General features: G+C 48.0%; 1 protein-coding gene across 8 annotated transcripts in view; it reads left to right on the forward strand.

Annotated features, from left to right (window-relative positions):
* Positions 1–20,939, forward strand: part of LOC113842159 (E3 SUMO-protein ligase PIAS2) — a 91,938-nt gene that overhangs the window by 45,271 nt on the left and 25,728 nt on the right. Inside the window, exon 6 of one of the 8 annotated variants that reach the window (XM_072030529.1) lies at positions 12,099–12,475. The exons of 6 other annotated variants lie outside the window; for them this stretch is intronic. In XM_072030529.1, the coding sequence (XP_071886630.1) occupies positions 12,099–12,338 (240 nt within the window). In that variant the 3' untranslated portion in view covers positions 12,339–12,475. Of the gene's footprint in view, positions 1–12,098; positions 12,476–14,961; positions 16,853–20,939 lie in introns of those variants that run through there. One more of the 8 variants, XM_038169428.2, reaches the window with a different exon arrangement.

The following is a 20,939-nucleotide window of genomic DNA, read 5'->3' on the forward strand; positions in this document are numbered from 1 at the left end:
TTCAAAAAACTTTTTTGAAAAAAAGGTGTAATGACTCTGGCAGTTCCAAAGTAACACAAATCATTGTAACGTGCTGGGGCCTGGCTCATGCCTATCGAGCTGCCATTGATACTGCTATCAACTTAGTGACAGACCCTGCGGCCACTCCAAGCCCTGTGACAGATCCAACGGCCGCTGTGACCCCTACGGTGGACTCTGCAGCCGCTCCAGTCCCAGCTCCTGCAGCCGCTCCAGCTCTTGCAGCCGCTCCAGCTCCAGTTCCTGCAGCCGCTCCAGTCCCAGTTCCTGCAGCCGCTCCAGCTCATGCAGCCGCTCCAGCTCCAGTTCCTGCAGCTGCTCCAGCTCCAGTTCCTGCAGCCGCTCCAGTCCCAGCTACTGCAGCTGCTCCAGCTCCTGTGGCTGGGTCAGAGAAACGAGCTGTAGCACTGCAAGCTGACCCTGCAGAGGGTATTCCAACCCCTGTGGCAGACCCTGTAACGGGGTCAGAGAAACGAGCTGTAGCAGTGCAAGTTGACCCTGCAGAGGGTATTCCAACCCCTGTGGCAGACCCTGTAATGGGGTCAGAGAAACGAGCTGTAGCAGTGCAAGCTGACCCTGCAGAGGGTATTCCAACCCCTGTGGCAGACCCTGTAACGGGGTCAGAGAAACGAGCTGTAGCAGTGCAAGCTGACCCTGCAGAGGGTATTCCAACCCCTGTGGCAGATCCTGTAACGAGGTCAGAGAAACGAGCTGTAGCAGTGCAAGTTGCCCCTGCAGAGAAGGTGAAAAAATGGTATAGAGATTCAGGTTGTTTAGAACACAGAGAGTCTTCTGCCAAATCTAGGTATAGAGACGACGACGACGCTGGGCCATCAGGGATTCAGGAGGAGGAAGATGAGGATGCCGAAAAATCAACAGTAACTACCCGAAACCCATATGAGCGTGAGTTACGAGATGTGCGAAAAGATTTTAGTCGCTGTATAGGTGAGCAGCTAGTCACCTGGCTGCTCCGGTGCTGGGACACTGGAGCCAATTGTGTGGAATTAGACGGCAGGGAAGCCAGGCGGCTGGGATCCCTTGCTAGAGAGGAAGGCATTGACAAAGCAATTGCAGATGGAGCACAATCTCACAGCCTCTGGAGGCGTCTCCTCTCAGCTGTGAGGGAAAGGTATCCCTTCAAGGAAGGACTTTTATGTCTACCAGGCAAGTGGACCACTATGGAGAAGGGAATCCAGTACCTGAGAGAATTAGCCGTACGGGAAGTGATTTATCAGGATCCAGACCTCAGACAAACATCCAGAGATCCAGATGAAGTCAGGTGTACACGACCTATGTGGCGGAAGTTTGTACGGAGTGCACCATCATCATATGCCAGCTCATTGGCAATAATGGCCTGGAAAGAGGAACCCACAGTGGATGAAGTGGCTAAACAACTCCGGCAGTACGAAGAAAGTCTCTCCTCTTCCTTACAGGCCTGAGTCTCATCTGTGGAGAGACTTTCTGAAAAGGTTCACCAACTTGAAGAGAGATTATTCTCCTCCGCACCTGTACAAAGCAGTGTCTCAGCTATCAGGGGTAGGCGTTCATCCACACAAGGAAGACGATATGGTGGGTACTCACCCCATGCCACCCTGTGGTTTTACTTACGAGACCATGGAGAGGACATGAGAAACTGGGATGGAAAATCTACTGCGACCCCAGAGGCACGGGTACGTGAGTTGCTGTCTTGGTTTCAGTTAGAACAGAATTAATTTTCTTCCTAGTAGCTGGTGGAATGCTGTGTTTTGGCTTAGGATGAGAAGAGTGCTGATAACACCCCGATGCTTTAATTGTTGCAGAGCAGTGCTTATACCAAGCCAAGGACATCTCAGCCTTTTGCTCTGTCCTGCCAACGGGCAGACTGGGGGTGCAGTAAGAGCTGGGAGGGGACAGACCCAGGACAGGTGACCCAAACTAGCCAAAGGGTATTCCATACCATCTGACGTCATGCTAAACAATATCTAGGGGTGGCTAGCCGGGGGGAGGGGGCCGGACTGCTCGGGGTGAGGCTGGGCATCGGTCAGCAAGTGGTGAGCAATTGCATTGTGCATCACTTGTTTGTACATACTATTATTACTTACCTATTATCACCATTGTATTATTATTATTATTATTGTTATTATTATTATTGTTATTATTATTATTATTTTCCTGTCTTATTAAACTGTCTTTATCTCAACTGACGGGCTTCACTTTCCATTTCTCTCCCCCGTCCCAGAGAGGGAGGGGGGAGGGTGCGCAAACGGCTGCGTGGTGTTTAGCTGCCGGCCAGGTTAAACCATGACAGTCTTTTTGGCGCCCAACGTGGGGCCCGAAAGGTTGAGATAACGGCAGATCTGACCAGAGTGTGTTAAACTAAAATTGGTGTAAGGATTAGACCTGCTTCATAGTCACTTGTCATAATGCTGATTGCTTTAATCTCAAGTCTGCTGCGCCTGTTTTCCAAATTGAGTATTATAGTACATTATTTTCCGTATGTGCTCTCTGTCATGTTGTTTATCCTCTCCGGGCCCTGGTTTCAGATCATTATGGTACTGTGTGTTGTAACAGTGGCTTATGAGACGATGAAATATCTGGTCATGACTCTAACTTGGTTTTTGTACTCAGTAACATCGTCGACTCTGTACTTTGGAAACTGTATCTTGGAAACTATTAGCAATTATACCTATTGTTTTTTTCCATTAGGGAGTCAATCTGTGGAGGGGAAAGGGGAAGATATTTTTTCTTACTTGATTACTCTCCCTTTCTCCTTCACCACCCCTGTATCCTCCTGGATCACTCTCCCTTCCTCCTTTACCACCCTCTTATCCTCACTCCCTGATGGCCCTCAACCTCTCCACCTCCTCCTTGAGCTCCGCCACCATGCGGATCAGGTCGTCCACCTGCTCACACCTCACGCACGCAGCGTCTCTGCCTCCCGCCGATGGCAGCAGCAGGCTCTGACACTCCCTGCATCCGGTGACCTGAACCGCTGCATTCTTTAACGGGCAGTCGGTCTGGGTGTATACCGACCTCCTGCAGAGCGCTCCGTGCCTGGTGGAGACCATTATCACCTAGCTAAAGACTGTCGTTAAGAGGTGTTCCTGTGGGCAGGGGGTTTCTCTCCGCCCTTACTGCTCGCCCTGCCTGCGCGAACTGCCGCGCGAACTGCCGCGCCACTCCCCTCTGACGCGCCACGCCCTGTTTGCCCGTCCTGGCCGCCGCGCTCCTGGTCGCTCGCGCTCCCTAGGGGCTGCTTTTGAACGGCCGGGGAGGGGGCGCTGCTGGCTCCGCCTTCGCCTCGTCAGCCTCCCTCACGAGGGCTGCCGGGTCCTGGCGACTCCCTGAAGTCGGCTCGATGCCGGAAAATTAGCCCTGCCTGGCCCGATCCCCCGCTCCGCTGCAGAACGCGTCTGCCCCGGAGCCGATCGCCTCGGCAAATGGCCATATGGGACTATTGAAAGGTGAATGAGTTTTGCTGATCACTCCTTGGCTCTCCAGTTGACGAATTAGCTTTTGGATGGGAATCGGGGAGTCTCGGTTGGTGCGATATTGCCGCCGGTCCACAGTTGTGGTAGCGATTGGCACTTGCTGTTCTTCGACCCTCAACAACCCCACAACAGAGGGGTCCTCTGAGAGACCAGGCAAGGTAGATAATTGTTTAATGCCCTCTGTCTCTAAGGCAGCTATACCAAAAGCCCACTAGAACCCTTTTGGGTCCTTGCAATATCCTCTTCTAAGATGGTCTATGCCAAGGATACATGGAGCATCCGGGCCAGTCACAATGCGGTGCTTTTCCCACTCATTCCCAGTCAGACTCACTTCAGCCTCCAATACAGTCAACTGCTGAGATCCCCCTGTCACTCCACAAATACAGATAGGCTCTGGCCCTTTATATCTCTATGGCATTAGAGTACATTGTGCACCGGTGTCTACTAAAGCCTTATACTTCTGTGCATCTGACGTGCCAGGCCATTGAATCCACACAGTCCAATAAACTCGATTGTCTTTTCCTCCCCCTGGCTGGAGGCAGGGCCCCCCTAATCCTGGTCAGAATCTTCTTCGTTTCTGTGTTTGAAGGACTGTCTGCTAGAAGTTGGAGCAGCAAACTTTTCGGAGAATCCCTTTTTCCGGATTGTTTTCTTTTGCAACTCACGTACCCGTGCCTCTAGGGTCGCGGTAGATTTTCCATCCCATTTTCTCATGTCCTCTCCATGGTCTCGTAAGTAAAACCACAGGGTGGCACGGGGTGAGTACCCACCATATCGTCTTCCTTGTGTAGATGAACGCCTACCCCTGATAGCTGAGACACTGCTTTGTACAGGTGCAGAGGAGAATAATCTCTCTTCAAGTTGGTGGACCTCTTCAGAAAGTTTCTCCACAGCTGAGACGCAGGCCTGTAAGGAAGAGGAGAGACTTTCTTCGTACTGCCGGAGTTGTTTAGCCGCTTCATCCACTGTGGGTTCCTCATCCTCTTTCCAAGCCATTATTGCCAATGAGCTGGCATATAATGATGGTGCACTCCGTACAAACTTCCGCCACATGGGTTGTGTGCACTTGAATTCATCTGCATCTTTGGATGTTTGTCTGAGGTCTGGATCCTCATAAATCACTTCCCGTACGGCTAATTCCCTCAGGTACTGGATTCCCTTCTCCATAGTGGTCCACTTGCCTGGTAGACATAAAAGTTCTTCCTTGAAGGGATACCTTTCCCTCACAGCTGAGAGGAGACGCCTCCAGAGGCTGTGAGATTGTTCTCCATCTGCAATTGCTTTGTCAATGCCTTCCTCTCTAGCAAGGGATCCCAGCCGCCTGGCTTCCCTGCCGTCTAATTCCACACAATTGGCTCCAGTGTCCCAGCACCGGAGCAGCCAGGTGACAAGCTGCTCACCTATGCAGCGACCAAAATCTTTTCGCACATCTCGTAGCTCACGCTCGTTTAGGTTTCGGGTAGTTACTGTTGATTTTTCGGCATCCTCATCTTCCTCCTCCTGAATCCCTGATGGCCCAGCGTCGTCGTCGTCTCTATACCTAGATTTGGCAGAAGACTCTCTGCGTTCTAAACGACCTGAATCTCTATACCGTTTTTTCACCTTCTCTGCAGGGGCAACTTGCACTGCTACAGCTCGTTTCTCTGACCCCGTTACAGGGTCTGCCACAGGGGTTGGAATACCCTCTGCAGGGTCAACTTGCACTGCTACAGCTCGTTTCTCTGACCCCGTTACAGGGTCTGCCACAGGGGTTGGAATACCCTCTGCAGGGTCAGCTTGCACTGCTACAGCTCGTTTCTCTGACACGGCCACAGGAGCTGGAGCAGCTGCAGGAGCTGGAGCAGCTGCAGGAACTGGGACTGGAGCGGCTGCAGGAGCTGGAACTGGAGCGACTGCAGGAGCTGGGACTGGAGCGGCTGCAGGAACTGGGACTGGAGCGGCTGCAGGAGCTGGAGCTGGAGCGGCTTCAGGAGCTGGAACTGGAGCGGCTGCAGGAGCTGGAACTGGAGCGGCTGCGGGAGCTGGGACTGGAGCGGCTGCAGGAGCTGGGACTGGAGCGGCTGCAGGAGCTGGGATTGGAGCGGCTGCAGGAGCTGGAGCTGGAGCGGCTTCAGGAGCTGGAACTGGAGCGACTGCAGGAGCTGGGACTGGAGCGGCTGCAGGAACTGGGACTGGAGTGGCTGCAGGAGCTGGAGCTGGAGCGGCTGCAGGAGCTGGGACTGGAGCGGCTGCAGGAGCTGGGACTGGAGTGGCTGCAGAATCCACCGTAGGGGTCACATTGGCCGTTGGATCTGTCACAGGGCTTGGAGTGGCCGCAGGGTCTGTCACTAAGTTGATAGCAGTATCAATGGCAGCTCAATAGGCATGAGCCAGGCCCCAGCACGTTACAATGATTTGTGTTACTTTGGAACTGCCAGAATCATGACACCTTTTTTTCAAGCATTCTGCCAGTTTTTGAGGATTTTGCAGTTGTTCAGGGGTGAATTTCCAAAACACTGGGGGTGCCAACTGCTCTAGATGCCTGCCCATATCCACCCATACTCCCTGCCACCCACAACTATACTGCCTCCGAGCAGATCTCCGGATGAGCTTCCTAAGTAATTGTTTAACTTTAAGCAGAATCTGAAGTGCATTCAGGAGGCAGAACAACAAGACTATGGTGGTCTGAGTATCCCAAGAATATTCAATATCTTGGAGAGCTATTGTGACAAGCTCAGGGGATAAGAGGGTGGTGAAGGAGGAAGGCAGAGTGATCCAGGAGGATACAGGGGTGGTGAAGGAGAAAGGGAGAGTAAGCAAGTAAGAAAAAATATCCTCCCCTTTCCCCTCCACAGATTGACTCCCTAATGGAAAAAAACAATAGGTATAATTGCTAATAGTTCCCAAGATACTGTTTCCAAAGTACAGAGTCCACGATGTTACTGAGTACAAATACCAAGTTAGAGTCATGACCAGATATTTCATCGTCTCATAAGCCATTGCTACAACACACAGTACCATAATGATCTGAAACCAGGGCCCGGAGAGGATAAACAACACGACAGAGAGCACATACGGAAAATAATGTACTCTAATACTCAATTTGGAAAACAGGCGCAGCAGAGTTGAGATTAAAGCAATCAGCATCATGACAAGTGACTATTAAGCAGGTCTAATCCTTACACCAATTTTAGTTTAACACACTCTGGTCAGATCTGCTGTTATCTCAACCTTTCGGGCCCCACGTTGGGCGCCAAAAGGACTGTCGTGGTTTAAACCGGCCGGCAGTTAAACACCACACAGCCGTTCGCTCACCCTCCCCCCTCCCTCTCTGGGACGGGGGAGAGAAATGGAAAGTGAAGCCCGTGAGTTGAGATAAAGACAGTTTAATAAGACAGGAAAATAATAATAACAAAATAATAATAACAATAATAACAATAATAATACAATGGTGATAATAGGGAAATAATAATAATATGTACAAACAAGTGATGCACAATGCAATTGCTCACCACTCGCTGACCGATGCCCAGCCTAACCCCGAGCAGTCCGGCTCCCTCCCCCCGGCTAGCCACCCCTATATATTGTTTAGCATGACGTCAGATGGTATGGAATACCCCTTTGGCTAGTTTGGGTCACCTGTCCTGGGTCTGTCCCCTCCCAGCTCTTACTGCACCCCCAGCCTGCCCGTTGGCAGGACAGAGCAAAAGGCTGAGATGTCCTTGGCTTAGTATAAGCACTGCTCTGCAACAATTAAAGCATCGGGGTGTTATCAGCACTCTTCTCATCCTAAGCCAAAACACAGCATTCCACCAGCTTCTAGGAAGAAAATTAATTCTGTTCTAACTGAAACCAGGACATCTATCCACCCCTTATTCCATACCATTTATGTCATGCTCAGGTTACACTCTTTTCCATACATTCTAATTAGTCACCTATAGTAATCATGGTAGTGATAACATACAGTATAATATACTAATTAACATGGTACAATTCAGTTCATGGGCTATTCTCACCCAGTATTAAATCTCCTTGAGGTACACACCGGACCTCTCCGTTCTTTTGCATCACCCACCAAGTGTATCCAGGTCCCTGAGCGAAAACAATTCCACGAATAGGTTTGCATTTTCCTGAGGCAGGAGTAGCCCAGACTGTTTTTACCCAGCATATTTTTTACATGCACTACAGGAACTTTATCCCCATCTACAGTACGTAACAGGTTTGATTGGGCAGGTCCAGCTCGGTTGGTAGATCCCCTAGTATTGACTAACCAGGTGGCCTTTGCCAAATGCGTATCCCAGTTTTTGAACGTCCCAGCGCCCATTGCTTTCAAGGTAGTCTTTAACAGGCCATTGTATCGTTCAACTTTCCCGGAGGCTGGTGCATGATAGGGGATGTGATACATCCACTCAATACCATGTTCTTTGGCCCAAGTGTCTATAAGGTTGTTTCGGAAGTGAGTCCCATTGTCTGACTCTATTCTTTCTGGGGTGCCATGTCGCCATAGGACTTGCTTTTCAAGGCCCAGGATGGTGTTCCGGGCGGTGGCATGAGGCACAGGATATGTTTCCAGCCATCCGGTGGTTGCTTCCACCATTGTAAGTACGTGGCGCTTGCCATTGCGAGTTTGAGGGAGTGTGATGTAATCAATCTGCCAGGCCTCTCCATATTTATATTTCAGCCACCGTCCTCCATACCAAAGAGGCTTTGACCGTTTGGCTTGCTTGATTGCAGCACATGTTTCACAGTCATGAATAACCTGTGCTAGAGCGTCCATGGTCAGGTCCACCCCTCGATCACGAGCCCATCTGTATGTTCATCTCTACCTTGATGGCCTGAGGTGTCATGGGCCCATCGGGCTATAAATAATTCACCTTTATGCTGCCAATCCAGGTCCACCTGAGCTACTTCAATCTTAGCAGCCTGATCTACCTGCTGGTTGTTTTGATGTTCTTCAGTAGCCCGATTCTTGGGCACATGAGCATCTACGTGGCGTACTTTCACAGCCAGGTTCTCTACCCGAGCAGCAATATCTTGCCACAATGCAGCAGCCCAGATGGGTTTGCCCCTACGCTGCCAGTTGTTTTGCTTCCATTGCTGTAACCATCCCCACAGGGCATTTGCTACCATCCATGAATCGGTGTAGAGATAGAGAACTGGCCATTTTTCTTGTTCAGCAATGTCTAAAGCCAGCTGAATGGCCTTCACTTCTGCAAACTGACTCGATTCACCTTCTCCCTCAGCAGCTTCTGCAACTCGTCGCGTAGGACTCCATACAGCAGCCTTCCATCTCCGATGCTTCCCCACAATACGACAGGACCCATCAGTGAACAGGGCATATTTCTTTTCATTCTCTGGTAACTGGTTGTACAGTGGGGCTTCTTCACCACGACCCACCTCCTCCTCTGATGATATCCCAAAGTATTTGCCTTCTGGCCAGTCCATGATCACTTCCAAGATTCCTGGGCGACTGGGGTTTCCTATTCGAGCCCGCTGAGTAATCAGTGCAACCCACTTGCTCCATGTAGCATCAGTTGCATGACGCATACAGGGGACCCTTCCCTTGAACATCCAGCCTAGTACCGGCAATCGGGGTGCTAGGAGGAGCTGTGCTTCAGTACCGACCACCTCCGAAGCAGATCGAACTCCTTCATATGCTGCCAATATCTCCTTTTCAGTTGGAGTATAGCGGGCCTCAGATCCTCTGTATCCCTGACTCCAAAACCCCAGAGGCCGACCTCGAGTTTCCCCAGGTTCTTTCTGCCAGAGGCTCCAGGTGGGGCCATTCTCCCCGGCTGCAGTGTAGAGCACATTCTTTACATCTGGTCCTGTTCGAACTGGCCCAAGGGCTACTGCATGGACTATTTCCTGCTTGATTTGTTCAAAGGCTTGTCGTTGTTCAGGGCCCCATTCAAACTCATTCTTCTTACAGGTTACTTGGTAGAGCAGGTTTACAATCAGACTGTAATTTGGGATGTGCATTCTCCAAAACCCCACAACACCTAGGAAAGTCTGTGTTTCTTTTTTGCTAGTTGGTGGAGACATAGCTGTTATTTTGTTGATCACATCCATTGGGATTTGACGACGTCCATCTTGCTATGTTATTCCTAAAAACTGGATCTCTCGTGCAGGTCCTTTGACTTTATTTTGTTTTATGGAAAAACTGGCTTTCAGAAGGATTTGGACTATTTTCTTTCCTTTCTTGAAAACTTCCTCTGCTGTGTCACCCCACACAATAATGTCATCGATGTACTGCAGATGTTCAGGAGCTTCCCCCTGCTCTAGCGCAGACTGGATCAGCCCATGGCAAATGGTAGGGCTGTGTTTCCACCCCTGGGGCAGCCGATTCCACGTATATTGGACTCCCCTCCAAGTGAAGGCAAATTGTGGCCTGCACTCTGCTGCTAGAGGGATGGAGAAAAATGCATTAGCGATATCAATTGTGGCGTACCACTTGGCTGCCTTTGACTCAAGTTCGTACTGAAGTTCCAGCATGTCCGGCACTGCAGCACTCAGTGGTGGCGTCACTTCGTTCAGGCCACGATAGTCCACTGTTAGAATCCACTCGCCATTAGACTTTTGCACTGGCCATATGGGACTATTGAAAGGTGAATGAGTCTTGCTGATCACTCCTTGGCTCTCCAGTTGACGAATTAGCTTATGGATGGGAATCAGGGAGTCTCGGTTAGTACGATATTGCCGCCGGTGCACAGTTGTGGTAGCGATTGGCACTTGCTGTTCTTCGACCCTCAGCAACCCCACAACAGAAGGGTCCTCTGAGAGACCAGGCAAGGTAGATAATTGTTTAATGCCCTCTGTCTCTAAGGCAGCTATACCAAAAGCCCACCGGAACCCTTTTGGGTCCTGGCAATATCCTCTTCTAAGATAGTCTATGCCAAGGATACATGGAGCATCCGGGCCAGTCACAATGCGGTGCTTTTCCCACTCATTCCCAGTCAGACTCACTTCAGCCTCCAATACAGTCAACTGCTGAGATCCCCCTGTCACTCCACAAATACAGATAGGCTCTGGTCCTTTATAGCTTGATGGCATTATAGTACATTGTGCACCGGTGTCTACTAAAGCCTTATACTTCTGTGCGCGTGACGTGCCAGGCCATCGAATCCACACAGTCCAATAAACTCGATTGTCCCTTTCCTCCCCCTGGCTGGAGGCAGGGCCCCCCTAATCCTGGTCAGAATCTTCTTCGTTTCTGTGTTTGAAGGACTGTCTGCTGGAAGTTGGAGCAGCAAACTTTTTTCCTGATTGTTTTCTTTTGCAACTCACGTACCCGTGCCTCTAGGGTCGCGGTAGATTTTCCATCCCATTTTCTCATGTCCTCTCCATGGTCTCGTAAGTAAAACCACAGGGTTGCACGGGGTGAGTACCCACCATAACGTCTTCCTTGTGTAGATGAACGCCTACCCCTGATAGCTGAGACACTGCTCTGTACAGGTACAGAGGAGAATAATCTCTCTTCAAGTTGGTGAAACTTTTCAGAAAGTGTTTTCTCCCAGGTGTTCTCTTTCGGTCGTTGGACACTGGTTGGTTCAGGTGGGGAGGAAGATAGATTCTCTTCAAGTTGGTGAACCTTTTCAGAAAGTTTCTCTACAGCTGAGACGCAGGCCTGTAAGGAAGAGGAGAGACTTTCTTCGTACTGCCGGAGTTGTTTAGCCACTTCATCCACTGTGGGTTCCTCATCCTCTTTCCAGGCCATTATTGCCAATGAGCTGGCATATGATGATGGTGCACTCCGTACAAACTTCCGCCACATGGGTCGTGTACACCTGACTTCATCTGGATCTTTGGATGCTTGTCTGAGGTCTGGATCCTCATAAATCACTTCCCGTACGGCTAATTCCCTCAGGTACTGGATTCCCTTCTCCATAGTGGTCCACTTGCCTGGTAGACATAAAAGTTCTTCCTTGAAGGGATACCTTTCCCTCACAGCTGAGAGGAGACGCTTCCAGAGGCTGGTGGATTGTGCTCCATCTGCAATTGCTTTGTCAATGCTGGCATCTCGAGCAAGGGATCCCAGCCGCTTGGCTTCCCTGCCGTCTAATTCCACACAATTGGCTCCAGAGTCCCAGCACCGGAGCAGCCAGGTGACAAGCTGCTCACCTATACAGCGACCAAAATCTTTTCGCACATCTCGTAGCTCGCGTTCGTTTAGGCTTCGGGTAGTTACTGTTGATTTTTCGGCATCCTCATCTTCCTCCTTCTGAATCCTTGATGGCCCAGCGTCGTCGTCATCTTCGTCATCTCTATACCTAGATTTGGCAGAAGCCTTACCTGGATTGGCAGAAGACTCTCTGCGTTCTAAACGACCTGAATCTCTATACCATTTTTTCACCTTCTCTACAGGGGCAGCTTGCACTGCTACTGCTCGTTTCTCTGACTTTGTTATAGGGTCTGCCACAGGGGTTGGAATACCCTCTGCAGGGGCAGCTTGCACTGCTACTGCTCGTTTCTCTGACTTTGTTACAGGGTGTGCCACAGAGGTTGGAATACCCTCTGCAGGGTCAACTTGTACTGCTACAGCTCGTTTTTCTGACCCCGTTACAGGGGTTGGAATACCCTCTGCAGGGTCAACTTGCACTGCTACAGCTCATTTCTCTGACACGGCCACAGGAGCTGGAGCGGCTGCAGGAGCTGGAGCAGCTGCAGGAACTGGGACTGGAGCGGCTGCAGGAGCTGGAACTGGAGCGGCTGCAGGAGCTGGGACTGGAGCGGCTGCAGGAGCTGGAGCTGGAGCGGCTTCAGGAGCTGGAACTGGAGCGGCTGCAGGAGCTGGAGCTGGAGCGGCTGCGGGAGCTGGGACTGGAGCGGCTGCAGGAGCTGGGACTGGAGCGGCTGCAGAGTCCACCGTAGGGGTCACAGTGGCCGTTGGATCTGTCACAGGACTTGGAGTGGCCGCAGGGTCTGTCACTAAGTTGATAGCAGTATCAATGGCAGCTCGATAGGCATGAGCCAGGCCCCAGCACGTTACAATGATTTGTGTTACTTTGGAACTGCCAGAATCATGACACCTTTTTTTCAAGCATTCTGCCAGTTTTTGAGGATTTTGCCATTGTTCAGGGGTGAATTTCCAAAACACTGGGGGTGCCAACTGCTCTAGATGCCTGCCCATATCCACCCATACTCCCTGCCACCCACAACTATACTGCCTCCGAGCAGATCTCCGGATGAGCTTCCTAAGTAATTGTTTAACTTTAAGCAGAATCTGAAGTGCATTCAGGAGGCAGAACAACAAGACTATGGTGGTCTGAGTATCCCAAGAATATTCAATATCTTGGAGAGCTATTGTGACAAGCTCAGGGGATAAGAGGGTGGTGAAGGAGGAAGGCAGAGTGATCCAGGAGGATACAGGGGTGGTGAAGGAGAAAGGGAGAGTAAGCAAGTAAGAAAAAATATCTTCCCCTTTCCCCTCCACAGATTGACTCCCTAATGGAAAAAAACAATAGGTATAATTGCTAATAGTTCCCAAGATACTGTTTCCAAAGTACAGAGTCGACGATGTTACTGAGTACAAATACCAAGTTAGAGTCATGACCAGATATTTCATCGTCTCATAAGCCATTGCTACAACACACAGTACCATAATGATCTGAAACCAGGGCCCGGAGAGGATAAACAACACGACAGAGAGCAAATACGGAAAATAATGTACTCTAATACTCAATTTGGAAAACAGGCGCAGCAGAGTTGAGATTAAAGCAATCAGCATCATGACAAGTGACTATTAAGCAGGTCTAATCCTTACACCAATTTTAGTTTAACACACTCTGGTCAGATCTGCTGTTATCTCAACCTTTCGGGCCCCACGTTGGGCGCCAAAAGGACTGTCGTGGTTTAAACCGGCCGGCAGTTAAACACCACACAGCCGTTCGCTCACCCTCCCCCCTCCCTCTCTGGGACGGGGGAGAGAAATGGAAAGTGAAGTCCGTGAGTTGAGATAAAGACAGTTTAATAAGACAGGAAAATAATAATAACAAAATTATAATAACAATAATAACAATAATAATACAATGGTGATAATAGGGAAATAATAATAATATGTACAAACAAGTGATGCACAATGCAATTGCTCACCACTCGCTGACCGATGCCCAGCCTAACCCCGAGCAGTCCGGCTCCCTCCCCCCGGCTAGCCACCCCTATATATTGTTTAGCATGACGTCAGATGGTATGGAATACCCCTTTGGCTAGTTTGGGTCACCTGTCCTGGGTCTGTCCCCTCCCAGCTCTTACTGCACCCCCAGCCTGCCCGTTGGCAGGACAGAGCAAAAGGCTGAGATGTCCTTGGCTTAGTATAAGCACTGCTCTGCAACAATTAAAGCATCGGGGTGTTATCAGCACTCTTCTCATCCTAAGCCAAAACACAGCATTCCACCAGCTTCTAGGAAGAAAATTAATTCTGTTCTAACTGAAACCTGGACATTACCCCAGAGATCTGTATTAAAGTCCCTTAATTATGTCTCATTTCATCATGCTTTTTACTCAGGATCAGGAGCTACAGAGACCAGAGCTTATCGAAGTCGTTCTCCAGCCTGGAGTTTAAGTCTCTTGTTAAGACATTAGCTGTTTTGGGGATGAGAGACTGGCCTTGCTGAGGGCACTGACATTCATCCTGCTAAAGGATGGGAAAGAGGAAGAAAAGCCAAAAGGAAAAAGGGGGAAAAAGGGGCAGGATTCAGCTTTCCAATAGCACATTATAAAACAGCAGGTAAAGGAGCAGAGAACATTATATGGTGGGTGAAAAATGTGTGAATACCTAGAAACCTGATCTCTATGTTCTCCCCTTTGCCCGGTGACACCAGGAGCTCATTAATAGCTCATTAAAGGGAAAGAGAGGACCTGACTGGAGGTTGGACCCCTTCTCGAATTCCTCTGACCAGAGTTTCTTTCCTGGAACATCCTCTCCTGCCTGTAGTCCTGTCATCCCTGCAGCCAGGCTTGGGAGCATGGCCACGGGTGGATGCAGGACCACCAGCCTCCACAGCACCCCCACAGGGATCTTCGGGGGGTTTATGGCAATAAAACTAGCTCATTCCCTGCTTCTTTCCATCTCACTTTCAGAAAGATGTCCACACCACTTACTGGGAACAGTCCCATCTCTGCATTCCCCTGTGTTGTGCCCAAGCTGCTTGTTTCAGCTGTTTGCTTTAGTCCTCGCTGGCCTTCAGCCACTACCCCCATCCTCTTGCAGAGAAACGAGACAACCCTGTACTCTATTTAGGCTTAAAAGCACCGTACGTTTACTGGTATAGTATGTCAGGACAATTTTCAGGTTTCTCTAAATATACTACTGAATTTCTTGCTGCTGCCTTGGGAAGAGGCCCAGAGGCCTGTTGTTGTTGCAGATGTTGGGACGAAAGCAAAGGCAGCATGTTGAATCCTGGCAAGTGAATGGCTTTAGGTTTAGGCAGTATCCCCAAGCTCCAGCTTGGCAAGCAGCAATTAAGCTATAAATATCCCACTTCCTTTCTACAAGGATGCTCTCCAAAACCACCAGCTCCACCATGGTCCCTGGGGGTGCATGCTACAATGCGTCCAAGGAGCAGCCAGCATCAGCTTCTAGCAGAGCACTGAATGTGGGAGGTTTGTGAAAGGAGAGACCCATCAAAGGTTACAGCCAGCCCTGCACGGAGCAGCCAGCAGAAAACCAACATGGGAACAGTCACTGCAATGTTCTTTAGGGAAAGAAAAAGTGAAGAAGCACCCTCATGATGATATTAAGGTAACGATATACGCTGGCAGGTAAATTACTTTTATATCGTTAAGAACTGGCAGCCTGACACTGCCACATCCTGCATTTTTATTTCCACGATGGATGGGAACTACCACTTCCCAGCAGAAAGGAGGCTCAGTGTTTTTTCCCTGCACTAAGTGAGGGGGAAACCCTCTTTGAGGCTCTTTCATGTGATAAAAAAGAAGGAAAAATGACAAATTGTTACAAGCTGAAATAAAAAAAAATAGTGTTTTGCAGTCAAAGTGACAAAACATATGCACACGTCCCTGCTTGAACCCCGTGGATGGCAGTGCTGGAAACCAAACTTTTTCCTAACACATCTGAGAATTGGACATCACCCTTTTTTCCATTCCCTGACAGCCTCTGACAACAGGACAGGCTTCCGGTTGTATCTTAGTTCTATCTTCTCACCATTTTAATTTTACTTGGCTGATTTTAATTTCAGTGCTCTTATCCTGTTGCAGTCATTTACACTTAGGAAAGAAAGTACTGGCTACAAGGCCCCTAGGACAAGTGGGAAAAACTAAGAAAGGAAGGCAAGATGAGACCTCAGCTGGCCATCAAGTTATCTTCTCGACAAGGCAGCTCAGTACTACCCTGGTCTACCTAATTGGTCCCAGAAGCCCCCAAAGGTGGAGATTTTATACTCTCTTAGCTAGCCTTATCCTTTAAATCCTTAAAAACTTTCCCTCATGGTTAAACTCAAATCTTTCCTGCTGTAATTTAAGCTTATCACTTCTTGTCATCTCAGGAGCTGTCAGAGAGATGTGTTCATTACCTGCATCTTCGCAGATACTGGGTATTTCAAGCCAGTTACCATGTCTCCCCTCAATTTACCCCAAGGAAAACAAGCCCAGTTATTTGCCATGTTTTCTACACCTGCTGCTTTCCTTTGGTTCCTTCCAACTGAGCCACATCTTTCTGGCAGTGAGGTGCCCAAAACCAGAGTCCCTCAGCCAAAGCTTCACAGGGCACACAAATTGCTCCTTGCTAATCTACAACACTTTTGTCTATACATATTAATATCATGCTTGGTATTCCCACTGCCCCCCCCCCCCCCCCCCCCCCCCGTGAGAAACATTTGCTGATTTGTCAGCATTTTGCTTGCTCTTGGCACAAGGCAAACAACTACATGAGTTGTAAACCTGGCAAGAACCAAACCACTGATCTCTTTTGGCAAGTTTCAACTAAATGCCTATGTTACTGAAACCCACTTACCTCCAAGCCTGTAAGAGAAACGGGCTTTAATTAAAATCATACAAGCCACAACTCTTCAAACTAGATTTTAGTAAAATAAACTCTGCGTGGGTCAAGGTTAAATACCCGTAGATCCCTACTGGTGCTTGCTGTAATAAGAGCAGGACCACTTGCAGATCAAAGGCTGATGTGCTCTACAACAAAGCAGTCTCAGCAGTATATTCGTGAGAATATAGCACTGAGAAAATAAAGTGCTCTCTTTGGTATTTGGAACTGTATTGCTACTTTGATTTTAGGAACTGCATCATGTTTGTTTCTAATGACGCTAAAGTTTAGCCAATGACCACGCTGCCTTAATTCAAGCCCTTTCAGCTTGAATTTACGTAAGGAGAAATGCTTATATGGCAGGGTCTGATCGGGGCAGATACTCAGGTGATACAAGTCAGTCTAGCTTAAATAAAATAAGACCTAGAATTTAATAATATCTGAGGACTAAACCACAATCTAAGAAACACACAAGTCATTATATGCCTACCTGCCCACTGTTACCTGTTATTAATAATCTATCAGACACTACAGACACCAGATGCACTCTCCCAGACTGACAACCTATTAATATTGTCAGTGTAACACCAGGAAGTGGTTTGAACCGGTGTAATGGTAAGGCTCGATCTCTGCCTCCATCCAGTCCCATCAGACAACTTTTCCCATTCCTTCCCACACCCTTACCTTTTGAGATAGTTTCTCCTGTAGAGGATCTGCTGCAGCAAGGTGACCATGGCAAAGGCACAGATGAATATGAAGAACAAAGTTCTGTTTCTCAGCAAATCCCTGCTTGACGAAGGGTCAGTGTATCCCATCCTTCTGAAAAGCCACTGAAGCTCCGCTGGGTAGAATTCAGTTCATTGTCCCCTTCACACCCTTTTTGCTGGGAAGCCAAGGGGAACGTTTGCTGGCTTTTCTCTGAGCAATCCAAGGACAAGATATCCCATTGTTCAGCCCTGCTGCCCCTTCCTTGCCCTTTTTGGATGTGAGCTCCAGGATTGCACACAATGGCTTGCTTCCACGGTAAAGTTTCCAAGATATTCAGATGCGGGGAACATCTAAAATCATCTCTCAGAGCTCTTCCAGCGCAGGCAGGGTGTGTTGTGCGAGAGACATTCTGTTCCCTCTAAGCCTCTCTTGAAAACCCGCTAGTCCCCCATTCCTACCATTAGCCTGTATGTCTAAACTGGGGTATTAAAGAAAGCTGAAAGGATTCAGCTAAGCTGTAAACATTTTTTTCCTCCAGAGCTAGGCAAAGGCCCAAGGGGATGACAAGGGCTATGCTGGCACCAGAGCCACCTGTGGAGGTGCCTGGATTGGAGGACACATCCTGAGGATAACATATGGTCTGTACACTGGATATCCATTACATCATCATCCAGTTTCCCTCCAACTATGGCTCTCATGGGTACTGGTGGAGAAATTACCTCCATGAATAAAATACCCCTTTTTTATACTGCTGACAATATCTCAGTTGGAAAAGGAATGAGGTCTTCCTCTTGCTAGTAGGAAGCTCTAACACCACAGCTATTGTTTTGCTTATATACCAAGGATTGCTAAAACGTGTAGCAAAGTGCAAAATTAATCAGAGCTCGATGCTAGGGGAAGCCTTGCTCTCCCAGTGGCGTTCCCAGATTTCTAGAAAATACAGGCAGTGTAACTTGATTTTTATGATCCTGCATATGCTCACAAGAACCCTGCAAATCACTCAGAATGATGGAAGTTCAGTTTCACTGTAGGGAAAAAAAGAAACAGAATTAAATTGCTTTTACATGAATCATCTGTTAAAAGCATCAGTTCAATTTCGGAGCACCACATGGGAGCACTGGATTTAGCATCAAATCAACAGGACTGAGGTGTTGCCAGAATCATACAGGGGCCCGGGGGGTTTCTATGGGTGACACTTAACTCTGTCCCAAGCAAGTCATAACTCCCACTTATTTCATCAAAACCGAACATAAAACTTTCCAGTGAAAGACTATAAAGTGCTGGAGTCAGTGACACTCATGTTACAAGTGTAATGGCAGTCGAAAGTTTTGAGATTACTTTTTCTAGAAAAAATATTCTAGCTGTTAAGCAATGAACAAATATTTCCTATGGTCAGAATAAGGATCACACATTATCTAATGGTGACAAACCCAATTTATATTTATTCCACTATTTTAAGAACACAATTTTACAGCAGGAATAAAAATGTTAATTTGAGATATTAAAAGAAAAAAAAAGACACACTAAAATATGGCATATAAAGTTAGATTTAATTAACAGAATTAAACGTGACAGAAAGAATACCACAGAATCATTGTGGGAATACCACAGAATCATCGTGGCTCTGATTTTGGCATATGTTTTGTCATCTTAGTAAATTGCACTCATCAGAACAGGGGTAAACAGGAAATAGTAAAGATTCTTCTGCATAATAAGCCATAAAGTGTGTACCTCTTGATGTAACCATCAACTTCAATCCCAAGAACTTCCAAATGGTCCAGGCATTGAGCTCTTATGACATTCTTCATGATGCCCTTCTACAGCACGGATTACATTACTAACCACACACTGCATGCAACAGGTGTCATCTTGGATAGTCTACCTGATTACCTGAGCTACTAGTCCAGGCAAAGCCAGGATGTTTTCAGACACAGCGTGATTTTTGCAATCAATCTTGAATCTTACGTACTTCAGTCCATGACATAAATTCAAATATATATATATGTACACATATATATGCCTTGCTTCTGTGGTCTTCAAAAATATTCACTTTTCCTGAAATCTATTTTATTTTGCTCTTCTGGCACTCTGGAAGTGCTCATTGGAAAGCTGGACAACCAGCTGTAAAGAAAGTAATCTCTATTCCTGAAGTACTGTGACTAGCCACATCCTTCTGTCCCTTTTGTGACAGTGTGGATCCAGCTTTTAAGCTCTGCACAGTGTCCGGTCTTACGTGCATGTGGTTACAGAGATGACTATTAATAAAACTGGCAACCCTTCCAAATTCCTTCATTTGGAGCTGTGATTTGTAATAAATTCCTATGTCATGCTTAGAGACCACTCCTGGAGCAGGACTGTGCTGGGTGCTGTAGCTGGGCATTAGCAGAGTCAGTCTTTGCCATGAGAGTTTATAATTTCCACTGTCAAGACAGTGAGGTAAGGGAGGGATTTATGAGCTCCTTTGGCAGAGAACAGGAACTGAGGTTTAGAAGTAATGGCTGATAGCACTGCTCTGCAGATCCAGACCCAGCACTCACACAGGCAGTGCTGACATTGGCAGGGAGATCGAAGGCCACGTAAAAAGGGACATAAGCATCTTCCTCTGAAATTCTGGGAGTTAAATGACAGCCGGTGGTTGGATCTTGGCTGCAGTGAATGGTCCAGTGCTACGATTCAGATTAGGCCTTTCAGGGAGATGGGACTATGGGTTATCCTTGCCTGAACACGGCATAGTCCTCAGGGAAACTGCAGCTACCCATGAGCCCTATAACACTGAAGTGAGTCCAAAACCATCCCCAGGCTGAAGGCAGTGATCCACACCTTCCTTCCCTGTTTGCACACCCAGAGGTGCCCTGAGCTCAGCTGACACACTTTTTTCAGTATCATGAGCTATGACTAATTAATGTCTGACCAGGCTTGCATCCCCCACAACATACTGCTGAGAAGAAACCCCATAACTGACCCCATTAACACATGCTATATTCCTCCTGCTTCCAGTGCTTTCTCCCCAGCTCTGGACAGTCAGTACAGACCCCTTACCATGGGCCAGAAAGTTGTGCACATTTATCAGCAGCCTTTGCTGGTGGTGCTGACCTTTTTCTAGACAGCCTGCAACAGGTTATTAATTTAAATAACCAAGATGACAGCAACTCGGTTGTGTTTTTTTTTTTATTAAAAACCTAAAAGAGAGAAGACAGAGCAGTAGTTTATCCACAATCCAGTATTAATCTCCAACACAAGGAGTTATGGCAGCATCTGGCCGATGGGATCAAGTGCTCTACAAGTAGGCATTAAAGAAATGCCTTTGACAGGGAGAGACAGCCCCCCAGGAGAGCTCTCATCTGGGGAGAAGGAAGCACGGCATGGCATTTAGCCAGAAGAGGGGCATTTTTGCTGAACATTCCCATCATCTTTATTTAAACTTTGCTTTCAGTCAGCTTTTTTGTTTTCTGTATCCAGCAGCTCCTCTGGAGCTAAGAGGTTTGTGGGTGTTTTTTTTTTTTCCTGCAGCGTGGGCAGGAAGGTATGTGGGAACTGTAATCCAGTCACTTTGAATCACATGAATCTGAAGCTTGAAAGGAAAAACAATAATAAGTGGCACAGATTGTCAGGCTCAGTGCAATTCTCAATCAATTAAAGCTTATTTTAGCATCAGGGCAGTTTAGTTTTTAAAAGTTCTCCTGGCACTTCGATACTTTCATGTTACTGCATAGCTAAAAAGGTCTTGCTGGGCACAAAGTACTCTTGGTGTGTATTTTCTGAGCTGTGTT

Source organism: Anas platyrhynchos, chromosome W, assembly GCF_047663525.1.
Source record: "Anas platyrhynchos isolate ZD024472 breed Pekin duck chromosome W, IASCAAS_PekinDuck_T2T, whole genome shotgun sequence".
Lineage (NCBI taxonomy): Eukaryota > Metazoa > Chordata > Aves > Anseriformes > Anatidae > Anas > Anas platyrhynchos.